At 41.4% G+C, this 16,930-nt stretch overlaps 2 protein-coding genes across 5 annotated transcripts in view; both read right to left on the minus strand.

Moving 5' to 3' along the window:
* Nucleotides 1-959: 959 nt before the first annotated feature.
* Nucleotides 960-16,930, minus strand: part of HNF4G (hepatocyte nuclear factor 4 gamma) — a 78,430-nt gene continuing 62,459 nt past the window's right edge. For all 4 annotated transcript variants that reach the window (XM_054019612.1, XM_054019614.1, XM_054019611.1 and 1 more), the window contains exons 5-10: nucleotides 10,061-10,216; nucleotides 6,907-6,994; nucleotides 5,037-5,189; nucleotides 4,645-4,881; nucleotides 4,029-4,151; nucleotides 960-3,610 (exon numbers count right to left, since the gene is read on the minus strand). In XM_054019612.1, coding sequence (XP_053875587.1) covers nucleotides 3,492-3,610; nucleotides 4,029-4,151; nucleotides 4,645-4,881; nucleotides 5,037-5,189; nucleotides 6,907-6,994; nucleotides 10,061-10,216 — 876 coding nt within the window. In that variant the 3' untranslated portion in view covers nucleotides 960-3,491. The remainder of the gene's footprint in view (nucleotides 3,611-4,028; nucleotides 4,152-4,644; nucleotides 4,882-5,036; nucleotides 5,190-6,906; nucleotides 6,995-10,060; nucleotides 10,217-16,930) is intronic.
* On the minus strand, nucleotides 13,300-15,895 carry LOC128832324 (myb/SANT-like DNA-binding domain-containing protein 2). The gene is made up of 2 exons (XM_054019615.1): nucleotides 14,934-15,895; nucleotides 13,300-13,874 (listed from the first exon to the last, which is right to left on the minus strand). Exons 1-2 carry the CDS (start codon nucleotides 15,478-15,480, stop codon nucleotides 13,822-13,824), a joined length of 600 nt encoding a protein of 199 aa, XP_053875590.1. The 5' UTR covers nucleotides 15,481-15,895; the 3' UTR covers nucleotides 13,300-13,821.

A 16,930-nucleotide genomic window follows, 5' to 3' on the forward strand; every position in this document is an offset into this window, starting at 1 on the left:
TCTGTTCCCCTCTACTGGTGGCTAGACCAGCTAGAGATAAGTCTGCTACAGCCTTGGCTAAGAGAGAAGTGCGTCTTTTAGCTCATGCAGTAGCAGCTCATGCATTAAGCTCCAGAGATCCCAGGTTTGATCTTGGCTGTTGAGGACCGGGGTTTGTTGGCATTACATTAACTTCAGTGGAGTTTAGATCAGGCCAGTGTTTAGTAGTGTTTCCAGCTACACGAAAAGGGAGAAAATCTCTTTTGTCCAAATTACCCCCTCTTTTCATCCAATTCAGCATTGAAAGGGCACAGAGATTCCTAAACTGGAATCATCAATTGCAGACACAGGTTGTTCAAAAGGCCTAAAAATCTTCAACATCAACATCAGTGAACGCCCACTCACCCACACAACCTATAAGGAGACAAACAGTTGAATATTTGGCCCAACACAGAACAGATGCTGATAACATGATAAAATACATTACAAGGAATCTTAAGGGGGAAAAAAAAAAAAGAAAAAATCTACTTCTAAACATTCAAGTATTACCAAGTTTCTACTAAATTAAACTGTTTAAATAATTTGAAATCTACAGATTACAAAGGCCATTATTCAGGAAACTATCCCTATCCAAGAACTGTAGTCACTTACATGCTTAATATTAAGCACAGTCTTAAAGTTAAGCATGGGTTTAAGTGCTTTCCTCAATAGGGATTGAGCTAAGCATGTGCTTGAATGGTTTTCTGGGTCAGGATCAAAAACTGAAAACTATTGCTATATAGTACTAAAGCAATGCTACAGCAGTGGCAAGTAATGTGTTGCTATCATATATTTCCCATGTGATTTTAATATAGTGAAGATGCAGATTTGTAACTTTTTTATAGTTATTTATATGATAAACAATATAAAATGACATCAGTGTTTTCATGCAATTATGTAAATTGTCAAAAAGTTACCACAGGGCAGGTTTGACATACACATAGTTTATATATCTGTTTATTGAGCATTGATAATTATGATGATTGATGGTTATTTCGAGCAACCATTTTTATCCTGAATGCTCAATATACAAACAAGACATCACAGTTCAGACATATAGGAGATTTCATTTTAATATAATTTAAGGTTTAACAAAGCTAATCATTTTTGATTTTTGCATAATTAAGTTTACAAAAATAATGTTACATTTATAAAATAAATCATCATATCCCAATAAATTACAGTAGTGTTTTCCTTATTTGAAAAAATGCAATGTACTGTATAAAATAGATAACATCCTTTAGTAAGATAAAATACTACAGTATATGTTTTTATCCAGTACATTCTGGCAGTTTGTGAAAACATTCTATTGTACATTCTCTGGTTCTTACACTGTATTTTAGACAAACACAATAAGCTGTGCTCTGCGTCAGTTATAGAGGCATTCCCAAAGTGTACCTGGGAAAATTACAGAATGAACCCAAACAGGGTGAGACCTCAATCATGAAATATTTGGCACATTCAAGTCAGTAGGCATGAACCTGTTCCCACTGATCTCAATGGAGCTTTGCCATGGACTTCAGTGGGAGTAGGAATAGGTATGGTCACTTAAATGGGAGTTGCATGTGTTCAGCACCTATCAGCATCTAAAAGCTACATTATAGTTTCAAAAACGACTCAGTTCCATACAGAGGTACCGACTGTGATTTCCCCGGGAGTGCCACTCCGCCCCAGGTCCTGCCCCCACTCTACCCCTTCCCTCAAGCATATATTGCATTGCACCCCACCTCCTCCTACCCCCACTCCTTCTCCTCCTGCATGCTGCTGAACAGTTGATCACTGGCAGGCAGGAGGCACTGGGGGGAAAAGGGGAGGAGCTGATCCTCAGGGTCCACCGGTGGGCAGAAGGCACTGAAGGAAGGGGGAGGAGTTGATCTGTGGGACTGTTGGTTGGTGCTGAGCACCCACTATTTTTTTTTCTCTGGGTGCTCCAGCCCCGGAGCACCCACGCAGTCAGCATCTATGATCCCATTTGCGTACAAGGGACACAACCCTGCTTCCATTGAAATTAATTGCAAACCTTCCCTAGGCATCGAAGAGAGTACAATCAAGGCCATCAAAAAATGAATCATACATATCATAAAGGATACGAGAAAGGAAACGTTATTGCTCCACAGAGAAATGCAATATATGCTTATTCATAAAAAATACAAAATAACCAATAAAAAAGAAAACACTTTTTAAAAAGCAAAAGACGAACAATAAGAGCTATTTTATGCAGATTTAACTACAAATACAACTATTGCAGAATACCCTAAAGGAACACACATACTGCTTGGTGTTACATGAATTCTCATTAAAGCATTCCGAGTTTACAAGTCAGCACTCAAACTTTTTCTAATTCTTTTACATGGTTTTGTGGCTTTATGTTTGCAAAAAAGGACAAAATTTCTTATACCTGAGTGTATACCACTTTAGGAGTCAGGGAGTTAGCTGCTTCATGATGATTGTATGAACTTATGATGTTATAATAAACCAAGATATTTGGGCCAGGTCACATCTCTTTGCTGAATCTCTGACTCCAAGGTGTTATTTCATTAAAATAACCCAACAGACGACATTATTTGGCACTTTTTAACAGCTTTTGGGGAGAAAGTCTCCATTAAAGGAAACATCATTTCTCTTATGAACAACCAGACTGTGCGAAGTAGCAATTTTCTTGTGATGTCAATAATTCATGAATGACAGCATAGCATGCAAACCTCTCTCTGAGTCAGTAAATAGATCATCATAACAAATTCCAACTGTGAGCAAACACAGTGTGTGTGCATGATCAAAGTCATTCCCTATACCCATGTTTCATTTTTAGCACACAGCTGCACGTTGCGGGTTCTCTCATTTTACCATATTCACATAAACTGATAGGTAAACATGACAGCTATCATTCAACACATTTAACTCTTGTGGTATAGTCAGACTTCAAGATCCTGGTATCCCCACATTAGGATTTATTTTAATGAACAGACCCTCCTATCTATTATGTATTTTCACTCTAAATGTAATAAGTCTGTTTTATTTAACAACCTGCTCTTTTATTATTTATGAACTCTTGGCTTGTGTTAATCCATGTCTTAAGTTCTACCATTCGTAGCTAAACAAGCACAATTAGTTCCAAGTGACATTTCAATGAAGAAATTACTTACAGATCTAAAATAAACAATATTAAGATGACAACTACAAATGGGAAATAAAAATGAACCCGTTCAATTCAATGATCCAAAGGCATTACCAAAATATACATATGCTGTAAAACTACCAGTATCCCCAAGTATACAGCAAATTCATCATTCATAATAGTATACCTTGCTTTCTGAGTTTTGAAACAGAAGAATTATAAGAACAGCCCCCTGTACTTGCTTGGGTCAAGGGGTGGCCTAATTTGCTATCCTGAGGTTTCCACCATCCAGGTGTCCTAACAATTTATATAGTGCATGTAAAAGAAAAGAAAAGAAAACAAAAAATAAAAAAAATTATCACAATGGTTTTTGTTTTAAAATTGATTGCTGCGTTATGACTGTAGCCTGGTTTGTAGACATTTTGTATTCTTGTCCAGAGCCTTGTGGAGGGGAAGGTAATGGAGTTTCTGGAGTTGCTGAAAAAGAATTAAAAGGAAACTATGTATTATTATGTTCTTGACCAATCTAAATACATATTTATGACATACATACTACTGTACCCTAAAAAAGTATCTGCATTAGCCACTAAAGGTAAATATTCATTTTTAAATATCAGAAGCCCCGTGTATTGTTCACTTTTAAAAATCCACATTTGTAACCAATGGTAATATGAAAACAGTGTCATGTGTTTTAAATTAAACTCAAACCAGAATGTATTGCTTAGGAGGTTGTTTCTGTGTGCTTTTTTTTTAATTTCATTACTATTTAAATCTCAGAAATGATGATGAAAGAAGTATACACTAGCTTTGACAGGTCACCATTTTAATGGATTTGGCAGTTAACTAAACATAACAGTCAGATGTTATGATAGAAAGATAATGTGCAATTGCTTACAGATCTGTTCTGTATGTACAGGAGCAGACATTGAACTTATGAGAATAGTTTGGCCAGTTAATGGATCCTGAGCTAAATGAGGATGTACTGGATGATGAAGATGACTGGCATCATTAGACGTACCTGCAAAAATTACAAGAGCACATATCAATTCGAATGAACATGTTGCTACTAGCGATTTACACAGCAATAATTACATCCCCTTAGAGCAAATATTTTGATTGGCAATTTGAATAATTGCCTTTTGCATATTTATTAAACAATTTAACAAGACTTCAACCATAATAAGTATGACATTTGTTTTCACTGCTTGGGTTGCATTAACAATGGATTTAATCCTTACAATGTTCATAAGGATTCCCCGGTCTCTCTCTTCGGGGAGTTGTATGTCCAGGAACTCAGCTATGGCTGAGGAACATACAGTACACATTGGAGGTGGGGGGACAGGACAGTTAGCCATGTTATCATGACTTTAACGCTCCCTCCAAATTGGCACTGATCCAGTCCCCTGGAGTACGTCTGAGCAGCCTGGTGAGGTGGGGAGGAGGATACTTTTTCCAAAGTGCTTATCAAGTTGATAAGGTGGAATATCACAGAAAAAGAATGACACACTTACCCCCTAGTAACATTTCCTGAAGCAAACTGTCAATTTTAACCATTCCAAACAGTTTGACCAACTGTATTTGCTCAATCATTTGCCAAGTGATGCTCTGAAGGGTAGGCAATAGAAGCAGAAGTTCTCCAAACCTCCCCCTGGAGTCATACTGACGGTCATTAATGTAATCCTCTAAACTGATTTGGACTTGGAACCGCATGTTCTTAATCTTTAATGGGTCACTCAATCCCTTTGCATCTTGAAAAAATGAAAAAATACTTCAAGTCAAAGCATATTCTTTTAGTGAAAAATTCTTTGTGCAAATATGTTGACTGTTAATGAATGTTACATCACCAAAGGTGAATTTCAGTGTATTCATACAGTAAATCTGCAAGACTTTTTGAAAAATGTACCTGGATCAAAAAACACAATTGCTTTCAAGCAAGCATACTCATTGTCATCTATTTGAATTTCCTGGAATGGCCGGACTAGTTCATCTAGAATCCGGTTTGCCACTCGGCTGATCTCGACTTCAGAACTGTTACGATGGATGATGTAATCGTTACCTTGAGGAGAAAAAAATACCAGAATATGGACTGATGTTACACAAAGGTTTAAATTTACAGACCTAGGTGAACCAAACCATTTTTAATGTTGCAAGTCAGATTTTTTTGAATTTCTCATACAGTAACATTCCCTCCTGCAAAACTAAGTTTCTTTACAAGGAAAGCATATGTGCAAAACAAAGTCCTGATCCTGTAGGTACTTAGGCATATAAGTATTCCCATATGCGTAGTTATGATTAGTGTGTCTGCAGGTTCGAGGCCTATTTGTGTGCACAAACTGGGGAGTTATCCAATTAGCCATCTAACTATATAGTTTTGGCTCACAAGTCCATTTTGACACAGGTACTTAATCTTAGGAAAATTCAGTGTTCTATTTTAGAGGCTAGAAAGAGGCCACTTTGAAAACGTGGTCCTCATAATTATTTAAATTCACTGTAAAAAATATAAGTTCCCACTTCTAATTTATTTGGTTTAGAATTCTAAACCTTTCTAAGAGAACGAGAGGAACAACATGTAACTTCCTAACAGGCTGCTACTATTTATGGTAGCATAATCGTATGTACTTTATTATATATATCTACTACCGTAAATCCTGGGAATTCCAGTCATGGACCAGAGACAGAAAACCAGCCCACACCGGCAATCCACCTTACTTTAACTTCTGGCCAAAAGTTATCTGTATACTAAAATGACCTGTGAGAATAACATATAAGGGCAAAAGTTTTGTCAAGAACAAAAGCTGATAATAATTTCCCACTAGGTCAATGAATTATCAGCTAAACAGAATTCTTTCTCAGAGCACTAGAGTAGCTGGGGTACTAGTAAATTGGAATAGCTAGTAAATTGGTCCTTTCTGTGGCATATACTTACCTTCGTCATGCTAACCACCATTTTCATTTACACCAGTTCTGCTCATTACCTAAGTGTCCCAAGAATACAGCAAATATTTATATCTTTAGTAATTTAATGGGTACGATGAGTCAGTTTTACACTTAACTAGGCAGTTTATTTCAGTAAAACTGCACTCAGGAAAAAAATTGGATCAGGAACAGGAAGGAGCCTCTAATGTGAGTAGCATCTCTAGAGCAAGTGCTCTCCATTCTCTGGATGCTAGGGTTGGTTCAATAATACTCAGAATGAGTCATATTGGGCCACAAATAGCCAGACCCCAAGAGTGGGCATAGCAGGCAGTGGAAAGTCCCCTGCACATAATGTTTATAAAGAAAGGCTGATGGAGTGCCCCTATACCTTACACACTTTATACCCCTGGCTTGCATTAGGTGCTTCTGTCCAGGGACACCTAGACAGTTCCTTGAAAGAAGGCCAAAGTACTGGCACAGATGGAGCCTGCTGGTGGGTTGTGACATGGGTCAATGTTGCCACACAGGGTACCAAAGTATGTATATCCGTTTGGCAAGGACTTCGTATGTGGATTTAGATTTATGGTATCAGTAGAACTGCAGCCATTTTAAGTTGCAAGGGACTGTACATCTGCTTTTGCTGAAACTGGCATGTGACAATATAGTAGGCATACCATAAGTACAGTGTTTAGGTATGCCATCAGTGCAGTGTTTAAAGTCAGCAGAGTGCATTGCACTCATTCTGCTGTGGCAATTGTCTCAGTTAAATGAGGACACTGTTTATCAGGATGCTGATTATATGGTTGTTAGTGAACTATAACATGGTAATTATTAATTAAAACAAAATAAATGTTTACCTAAAAGTAAGATGTCCTTATACACCATGGACCGTTTTGCTGCTCCAAGCAAGAGGTGTTCCCCAGCATGCGCTCTTAGCAGGGCAACCTTAAAAAGAGGAACCCCCATAAAATAACAACATGGATTATAACATCTACATAAATATGTGATTATCTGTAGTGGGCAAGATGAATCAGCTGCAGCAGGCATCAGAGTGCTGTTGCTTGCAATTATACCACTCAGACTACTACAAGTAATTTTTAAGGTACCTGGTTCATTTTATATCAACACCTTACTATTTCAATGTAGTTGAGTTAAACTGTGTAACTTTGTCACTGTTATCACTTAGCAATACGTACAAACTGAATTTTGAACACAATATGATTTTGCAAATAGTTTATCATTGTATACATTTATGTGCACTTCATAGTTTCCACTTCCTTTTACATAAAGCTTGTTCTTGGATTTTAAGTCAACATGGAAGGAACCAGTGGCAGGAAGGCTATCATAACTTATCATCATGAATTTTGCAATATCCAGTATTTTGTTCAGCCTGATCCAGTAAAACACAAAGATATTTGAGATGGCTCTTTCCCCCTCAAAGCCAGCCTTCTGAACATGGTTGTTTTTATTTTTTTAGGGGGGGGGGGGGAGCTTAGAACAATTTTCCTAGTGCCTTACCAAGCCCACCTATCAGCTTTCAGAAGACAGTGCATTACTAGGTAATTCAACCAATTTTGCTAAAAATACCTCTCTTCTAATAACTGAAATAAAAGAAAAAACACCATGCTCAAAACTGAAAATAAAATAACAGAGAAGTACTCCATTTTGCTGTCAAACAGGCCAGTTTCACTATGAAATACAGACAATGATATCCTTGCAAAATATATAGAACAAGATATCTTTATGATAGTCAATAAAGAAGAAACCTGATGCATACCAGGAAAGCAGTTAAACAATTTATTCACTAGTTTATCATTTTACATTTTTATTTACATTCCATTGTTTATAATGCCCTCTTAGAAGCTTGGCAATTAAATCTATTTTCTTGGGGGGGGGTTGTTTGTTTCCATTGTGCAAACATGAATTTTTCTCTTGTGATTTTTATGCTGGGATTTTCAAAGCCAGCTAAGGGAACTGAACAACCAAATTAGAAAGCTTTCAGAATCTCAGCCTTAACAGAGCTAACACATTTTTTTGTTTACCTTGTTGTTCGTAAACCAGGTTGACTTTGAGGTCAGGAAGAAAGTGTACAAAACAAGGAAGTTTATTTGATAAGTAAATGCTAGTTGCCAATTAGCAAAAGGTTATCATACAAAAGTAGTAACTATTAGTTTTAACTTCTCAGTAACAAAGTATCAGGTTTTCCTTGGAGTTTGAGCAATATTTCTCACTTTATATTCTAAGTACTGTAGGTCAAATTTTCAGCATACAATTATTGGCTAGTGACCCTCTAAAGTGCACTTATACTCTGAAAAGCGTAAAGTTGGTATGTTCTTAGTCAGCAGGTCTGTTCTTTTTCCTGTTCCATCATATCAGCTTAAGTGATGAAAGCAAGTTTTATTGCTTCTTACATCTGTGGCCCCTAGAGTGCCAACACAACTAAAGACTGATTTGATTCCATTCTTCCTTCTATATCATCAACAGAATTGTTTGGTACATTTGTGCAAACCCAGTGTAAGCACAGGTGTCACTGAAGCAATAATCTGAAAGGGCATGCAGCAGCTTTACTACTGGAAAGATGCAGGAGGAGGAATGTCCCCAGCTTCACTCTCAGATACAAGGCTGGGTTTGCAGTGCTGAGAGAACCCCCTCATGTCTTTTTACTACAAACAGAGAATGTTTGACACTGAGGAGACAGTAAAGAGGAATTCCACAATGACATTTTTATAGGGTCACTTTCAGAGTAGAGCTACAGTTTAAAAGACGAAAATCAGGGCATTCTTAGCAGTTAACCTCCCAACCAGCTGCTTGATGACAGTAATGTCCAGGGACATGCACAAGGGGGGGCAAGCACTGATAATCAGCGGGGGCACAGAACTCCTCTGGCCCCAGGGCTGGGACCAGGAGAGTGAGCTCCTCTGGCCCTGGGGCCGAGGCAGGAGCTGACAGCTCCTCCAGTCCTGGAGCCATGGCGGGGAGAAAGCCCTGGGGGTGCAGAGGAGAGAGCAAGCTTCTCCAGCCCTGGGGCCACAGTGGGAGCTGACAGCTCCTCTGGCCTCAGAGCTGTGGCAGCAAGAGAGTGCTCCTCTGGCCCTGGGGCTGGAGAAGCTCCCTCTCCCCGCCTCAGCCCCAGGGCTGGAGGATTTCTGTGACCCCATTGCAGCCAAGTACTTGTTGATACATTTATGCAGATGGCTCCAAGGCGCACCAATTTTTGTTGAAATGGTGAGCATACTGCTGTTTATATCTAGGCATATGATATAAATGCATGTGTTGATATTAATCTGTATAATGTGTGTGTTTAATATGCCCCTCCAAAAGTGGTCAAATTTAAATTCCTACATATGCCCCGGTAATGTCTATTTTACAACATGAAGACCTGGGGTTTGAATTCACTTTAGACATCTACTCAAAGCTAACAGATATCTGACATGGCACCAAGATGATATTTTGTCCCTAAAGAGAACTCAAGCACCGTTTACATGTCAATTTAGAATAAAATTTACATAAGCACATTATAAATACAATTTTGGATATTTTATTATATTATATTCAACAGCAAATTATTTTCTATGGTTTGGCATCAATATAGGTTTGACTTCTTCTCAAGACTGTAATACTTATATTTCTTGCAAGGATAAGGAAACTGGTTCAAATTAAATAACAAGCCACCTCAGTCTTCACAAACAGTTGCAGCTGAACATGAACCAACTGTTCTGAAAGATTGGATGGTTTTTTTAAACTATTATTAATTTTGGCACGACTTTAAAGTTTCAGGTTCCAACAGTTGAAAAATATTGTTTCTGAAATTTTCAGTTTGTGGATCTGCACCCTTTTTTCCAACACATGAAGCACCCTTCAACCTCTACTATCTCTTTGTGTCATGTCTCAAGATCTGCTTCAAAGCAGAGCTCTAGCATACAGGGCAGACAATGAATTGTTACACAATATTTCTACATGACTGTAACAGGAGGAGAATAATCATTATTCTCCAGTTCATTTGCTTTGTACCTGATCGTCCAATGGTAGTTCACAGAAGGCTGGAATATATTTAGCCCACTCTACAAGGACCAACAGCTGTTGCTTCATAGATTCACAGACATCGCTAATACAGGCAATTTTCTTTACATTTATGTCAGTACTAGCACCAGGACTCGAGACAGGGATCTAGCCATGTTAAGCAAAAACAAAAAACAAAACAAAAAATACACCATGTTAGTATTCCATATTTGTTACTGTTTCCACTGGCTAGAAGTATATTTAAGCAAAACACACGGAAGCCAGCATGCACATTATTGCCAAAGTCCCTGACAATATAAGGACAACCAATATGCATGTAAATGATCATTTTTGTCCCTCATTGTTACTTGTATGGTGTACTTTACCATGATAGTGGGATGCTTATTGTTATATTTTTACAAGATCTTCTCATTCCAAGAGATGACTATTATTTGTAACATTTTTAATTTTTTTTGTTTTTTTGCCTTTAAAATGGATGACATTTACCTCACTTTAGAAAGAAAGGGCTGGGAAGGGAATGTAATAAAGTTCTAGGCACACAAAGATAAAAGGGAAATATGTATTTTCAGTGAAAAGATAAGTATCATTAACTCTAGAAGATGAAATACGCTTTTTAAATGCCTAAAGCAGAAAGATTTGTAACGATGAGAACCAGTATGGATAGAAACTGAGGATGTTTCAGAAAATGTACTAATAGGAGTGTATATAAGACCACCTGCAGTGCACAGTGTTCTGTAAAACACAGAGAGAGGAATCTTTCTGGGCTTGGTGCTGGAAAGCTTTTGTATGATCGCTGAGCCAAATCATGAAATCCTTAATGACTTTCTAAGGAAAGGAACAATACTAAACTTGCTATTAAGCAATACAGGCAAGATGGCTGAAGACAAAAGTAGGGCTGAAACTAGGAAAAATATCTCACTTAGACCTATGGCATCCATTATCTGACTCCTCCAAAATTTCCAGCAACTGTAAATCAATAAAAAAGGAAAGAATGCTGAAAAATAAACATCCATCTTCTATTACATTTTTTAAAATGAATTCCGTCAAGCCTATAGATAACCAACATAATATCAGCTCCCAGTCCAATGCTGTAGCCCAGAGGGTGAATACAATTCTTGTATGCATCATCTGGGGAATATCAATTAGGAGTAGGAAGGTAACCTCTGCATATGGCCTTAGTGAGACCAATGCTGGAATACTGAATCTAGTTCTGATGTCCTAACTTCAAAAAGAATGTTGAAAAATTGGAAAAGGTTCAGAAAAGAACCACAAGTAGGTTGCAAAGTCTGTAAAACATGCTTTATAGTGAGAGATTTAAGAAGCTCAATCTATTTCCAAGGGTATGTCTACACTACGGGATTAATCCGAATTTATATAATTCGGATTTGAAAAACAGGTTGTATAAAGTCGAAATGAATGCGGCCACACTAAGCACATTAATTCGGTGGTGTGCGTCCAAGTACCGGGGCTAGCGTCGATTTCTGCACCGTTGCACTGTGGGTAGCTATCCCATAGCTATCCCATAGTTCCCGCAGTCTCCCGCGCCCATTGGGATTGTGGGTTAAGATCCCAGTGCCTGATGGGACAAAAAACATCGTCGCAGGTGGTTCTGGGTACAGCCTCACCTCCTCCCTCCCTCCCTCCCTGCATGAAAGCAACGGACGGCAGACAACCATTTTCGCGCCTTTTTTCCTGGGTGGGTGAACACTGCAGACTCCATACCACGGCAAGCATGGAGCCCGCTGAGCTCAAGACAGCAGTCATGAATATTGTAAACACCTCGCGCGTTCTCGTGGAGTTTATGCTCAGCCAGGACCAGAAAAACGAGGCGAGGAGGCAGCGGCGGCGGCAGTGCAGCGACAAGCATGATGAGGACATTGACATGGACATGGACACGGACACGGATACAGAATTCTGTGAAACCACGGGCCCCGGTGCTCTGGAGATCATGTTGTTAATGGGGCAGATTCTATCCATGGAACGCCGATTCTGGGCAAGGGAAACAAGCACAGACTGGTGGGACCGCATAGTGTTGCAGGTCTGGGACGATTCCCAGTGGCTGCGGAACTTTCGCATGCATAAGGGCACTTTCATGGAACTTTGTGACTTGCTGTCCCCTGCCCTGAAACGACAGAATACCAAGATGAGAGCAGCCCTCACAGTTGAGAAGCGCGTGGCGATAGCCCTGTGGAAGCTTGCAACGCCAGACAGCTACCGGTCAGTCGGGAATCAATTTGGAGTGGGCAAATCTACTGTGGGGGCTGCTGTGATGCAAGTAGCCAAAGCAATCACTCAGGTGCTGCTACGAAAGTTAGTGACTCTGGGAAATGTGCAGGCTATAGTGGATGGTTTTGCTGCAATGGGATTCCCTAACTGTGGTGGGGCGATAGACGGAACCCATATCCCTATCTTGGCACCGGAGCACCAAGCCACTGAGTACATAAACCGCAAGGGGTACTTTTCAATGGTGCTGCAAGCACTTGTGGATCACAAGGGACGTTTCACCAACATCAACGCGGGCTGGGCGGGAAGGGTTCATGACGCTCGCGTCTTCAGGAACACTACTCTGTTTAAAGGGCTGCAGCAAGGGACTTACTTTCCGGACCAGAAAATAACCGTTGGGGATGTTGAAATGCCAATAGTTATTCTTGGGGACCCAGCCTACCCCTTAATGCCATGGCTTATGAAGCCGTACACAGGCAGCCTGGACAGGAGTCAGGAGCTGTTTAACTACAGGCTAAGCAAGTGCAGAATGGTGGTAGAATGTGCATTTGGCCATTTAAAAGGTCGCTGGCGATCATTATTGACTCGCTCTGACCTCAGCCAAAGAAATCTCCCCATTGTTATTTCTGCTTGCTGTGTGCTCCACAATCTCTGTGAAAGTAAGGGGGAGACCTTTATGGCGGGGTGGGAGGCTGAGGCAAATCGCCTAGCTGCTGATTACGTGCAGCCAGACACCAGGGCGATTAGAAGAGCACACCAGGAAGCGCTGTGCATCAGAGAAGCTTTAAAAACCAGTTTCATGACTGGCCAGGCTACAGTGTGAAATATCTGTTTGTTTCTCCTTCATGAAAACCCGCCCCCTTTATTGACTGATTTTCTGTAAGGAACCCACCCTCCCCCTTCCCCCAGCTTTCTTTCAAACCAAATAAAGTCACTATCATTTAAAAATCATTTATTCTTTATTAATAGATTAGAAAAAGAGGGAGGGAACCCGGGTGGTATTTGGGAGGAGGATTGCTGGGAAGGAAAAAGCCACAAAGAAAAGGTTAAAAAAATGACAGCCTTTTGCTTGGGCTGTCTACTGGGGTGGAATGGGAAGGTGTACGGAGCCTCCCCCCCCCGCGTTCTTACACGTCTGGGTGAGGAGGATACGGAACATGGGGAGGGTGGAGGGTGGAACAGGGGCTGAAGCGGCAGTCTGTTTTCCAGCAGCCGTTCCTGAAGCTCCACCAGACGCCGGAGCATGTCTGTTTGCTCACGCAGCAGCCCCAGCGTTGCATCCTGCCTCCTCTGGTCTTCCTGCCGCCACCTCTCATCTCGAGCGTCTCTCCTCTCCTCACGTTGGTCCCTCCTCTCCTCACGTTGGTCCCTCCTGTCCTCACGTTGGTCCCTCCTGTCCTCACGTTCACTGGCTTCTTTCCTATACTTTGAAACTGTTTCCTTCCACTCATTCAGATGAGCTCTGTCACTGCGGCTGGATTCCATAATTTCAGAAAACATCTCGTCTCGCGTTCTCTTCTTACGACGCCTTATCTGTGATACCTTCGGGATGGAGGAGGGAGGCTTGAGGAATTTGCAGCTGCTGTAGGGAGGGGAAAAAAGAGAGAATTGTTTAAAAAGCTACATTTTGCAGAACAATGCTTATACTCTTTCACGGTGACCAACACTATTCACATTACATAGCACATGTGATTTCTGTGCAAGGTCGCATTTTGCCTCTTAATGCTGAGTGCCTGTGGCTTTGCTGCTAGAGATCACAGGTCTGGGCAACAGAATTCGGCTTGCATGCGGCCATGGTAAGCCATTGTCTTACAGCTTCTGCGCCCTCCTTTCCCACATACCAAGCATAGCCTGTAGAGTGCTGCGGTTTTTCTGTTAACATTCAGCAGCACCAGAAAACAAACTAACCACCCGCCCCTCTCGCCATGAATTCTCTGGGATGATCGCTGTACCCCTCCCCCCCACCGCGTGGCTGGTATCAGGGAAGATCCCTGCAGGCACCAAACTAACCACCCCCCCCCGCCGCCGCCCCCCTCCCGCCATGAATTCTCTGGGATGATCATGGTACCCCTCCCCCCACCGCGTGGCTGGTAACAGGGAAGATCCCTGCTAGCCAAACACGAAAAACTCAGGCCCAATTTCCCATCTGCGCTTGGCTAACTGCAGGGAAGGATTTATTTTCCACCACAGGCAAACAGCCCAGTAGGAATGGCCACCTCTGTCCCCTTAATTAAGTTCCTGTATTTCAACCAGGTTACCAGGAGTGATATCACTCTCCTGAGGATTACACAACAAGATAAAGAACGGATGTTGCTTGAATGCCAGCAAACACCGGGACCATACGCTGCCAGGCTTTGTCAGGCAATGATTCCAGATTACTTGCTGCAAGCATGGCGTGGTCAAGTGTCCTACCATGGAGGAGGGAATAAGGATGCACTGCCCAGAAACCTTCTGGCAAGGCTTTCGGAGTACCTCCAGGAGAGCTTCATGGAGATGTCCCTGGAGATTTCCGCTCCATCCCCAGACACATTAACAGACTTTTCCAGTAGCTGAACTGACCGCGAATGCGAAGTCAGGCAAAATAATCATTAAAAACCGTTTGCTTTTAAAACAAGTTTTATATTTTAAAAGGTAAACTCACCTGAGGTCCCTTCCATGGGGTCAGAGTCTTGGGTACTGGCTTGGGAGGCTTGGGAGGGTACTTCAGTCAGGGTGAGAAAAAGATCCTGGCTGTTGGGGAGAACGGAGTGCTGTGTGCTCTCTGCAAGCTCATCCTCCTCCTCCTCCTCCTCCTCTCCCCCATCGGCAGAATCCTCAGGCGTCGCTGATGAGACTATCCCCGACCCAGAATCCACGATCACAGGTGGGGTAGTGGTGGCAGCCCCCCCTAGAATTGCATGCAGCTCGGCGTAGAAGCGGCATGTCCGCGGCTCTGACCCGGAGCGACCGTTTGCCTCCTTTGTTTTTTGATAGGCTTGTCTGAGCTCCTTGACTTTCACGCGGCACTGCTCAGAGTCCCTATTGTGGCCTCTCTCCATCATGCCCTTAGAGATTTTTTCAAAAGTTTTTGCATTTCGTCTTTTAGAACGAAGTTCTGCAACCACTGAATCCTCTCCCCATACAGCGATCAGATCCAGTACCTCCCTCACGGTCCATGCTGGTGCTCTTTTTCGATTATCAGCCTGCATGGTTACCTGTGCTGATGAGCTATCTGTGGTCACCTGTGCTCTCCACGCTGGGCAAACAGGAAATGAAATTCAAATGTTCGCGGGGCTTTTCCTGTCTACCTGGCCAGTGCATCCGAGTTTAGATTGCTGTCCAGAGCGGTCACAATGATGCACTGTGGGATAGCTCCCGGAGGCCAATACCATCGAATTGCGGCCACACTATCCCTAATTCGAAATGTTAAAATCGATTTTGGCGCTACTCCGCTCGTCGGGGTGGAGTACAGAAATCGATTTAAAGGGCCCTTTACATCGAAATAAATAGCATCGTTGTGTGGACAGTTGCAGGGTTAATTCGAATTAAAGCTGATAAATCCGAATTAAAGTCGTAGTGTAGACCAGGCCCCAGAGAAGTTTAAGAAGTGTTTTGATAATGCTCTACAAATGGGTAAATGGGAAAGAAACTTCCAGCGAAGAAGGTTCTTTAATCTAGCAGAAAAAGGCATTAGCAAGACCCAATGGTTGGATGCTGAAGCTAGATTAGAAAATCAGACTAGAAATAAACTGCAAATTTTTAAGTGAGGATAATTAACAGTCTAAATTATTTATTTAGGGACATAGTACATTCTCCATCACTCTAGGTCTTTAAATCAAGACTGGATGTCTGTCTAAATGATATGCTATAGCGCAAAGAAAAGTTATGCGCTTGCTGCAAAAATTACTGGGTCACGTTCTAAGACCTGTGTTATGTTGGAGGTCAGATCAGATGATCACAATGGTTCCTTATGGCCTTAAAATATATGAATCTTTGCACTCCCAGAGGTGTCACAGCTCCTGGCTATGCTACCATGACCTTTCCTCTCTCTATTGTCCATTGTCCCAACCTCCTTCTCTTTTAGCATACAGCATGGAGGGGTAAGTAGGGAAAATCATGCTGACAGGGTGAGCATTATCTTGTGGTACTGTATCCCTGATGGTTTGAGGGAAGGCAAATGCTACTCAGTCTCACTCCTACCTGGACCTTCAACAATGGTGTAACTTTAACCCTGCAGATTTGGGGCAGAGGAGCTCTTATGGGATTGGGGCAAAGGAGACATGCTCTTCTCTGCTCCTCCTGGAACCATTTACTGCATAAGTAATGGAATCATTAAAGTTAAAAGGAGAAGGGATTAAAACATCTTTGTGCCTTCCTCATTGCTTCTTACATGTGAAAACTCTCCCTGAACTAACCTGTTATCCTACCCTCTTCTCCTTTAAATCTCTCGCTGAAGCCCATATTAAATTTGCCACATGTTTGACTGAGGGTCACATGAGGCTATCTGGCACTTTATTCTCACACCTTATGTGTGTCACTTTTTAGCTCTTTGGGGCAGGACTGTGTCTTCAGATGTGCTTAGCATATTGTGGAGCTGATGCTCTTAGAGACCTCTAGATGCTATGGAAATATAGATATCAAATAATCAAAATACAATAT

Source organism: Malaclemys terrapin, chromosome 2 (genome assembly GCF_027887155.1).
Source record: "Malaclemys terrapin pileata isolate rMalTer1 chromosome 2, rMalTer1.hap1, whole genome shotgun sequence".
Taxonomy (NCBI): Eukaryota; Metazoa; Chordata; order Testudines; family Emydidae; genus Malaclemys; species Malaclemys terrapin.

Bases quoted from the DNA above. Each gene is read 5' to 3' on its own strand.
- LOC128832324 (XM_054019615.1), bottom strand. From the start codon at position 15,480: ATGCAGGCTGATAATCGAAAAAGAGCACCAGCATGGACCGTGAGGGAG. The intron at 13,875-14,933 runs GTGAGTTTACCT...CCCTCCCTACAG, and splicing joins CCCCATGGAAGGGACCTCAG to CAGCTGCAAATTCCTCAAGC.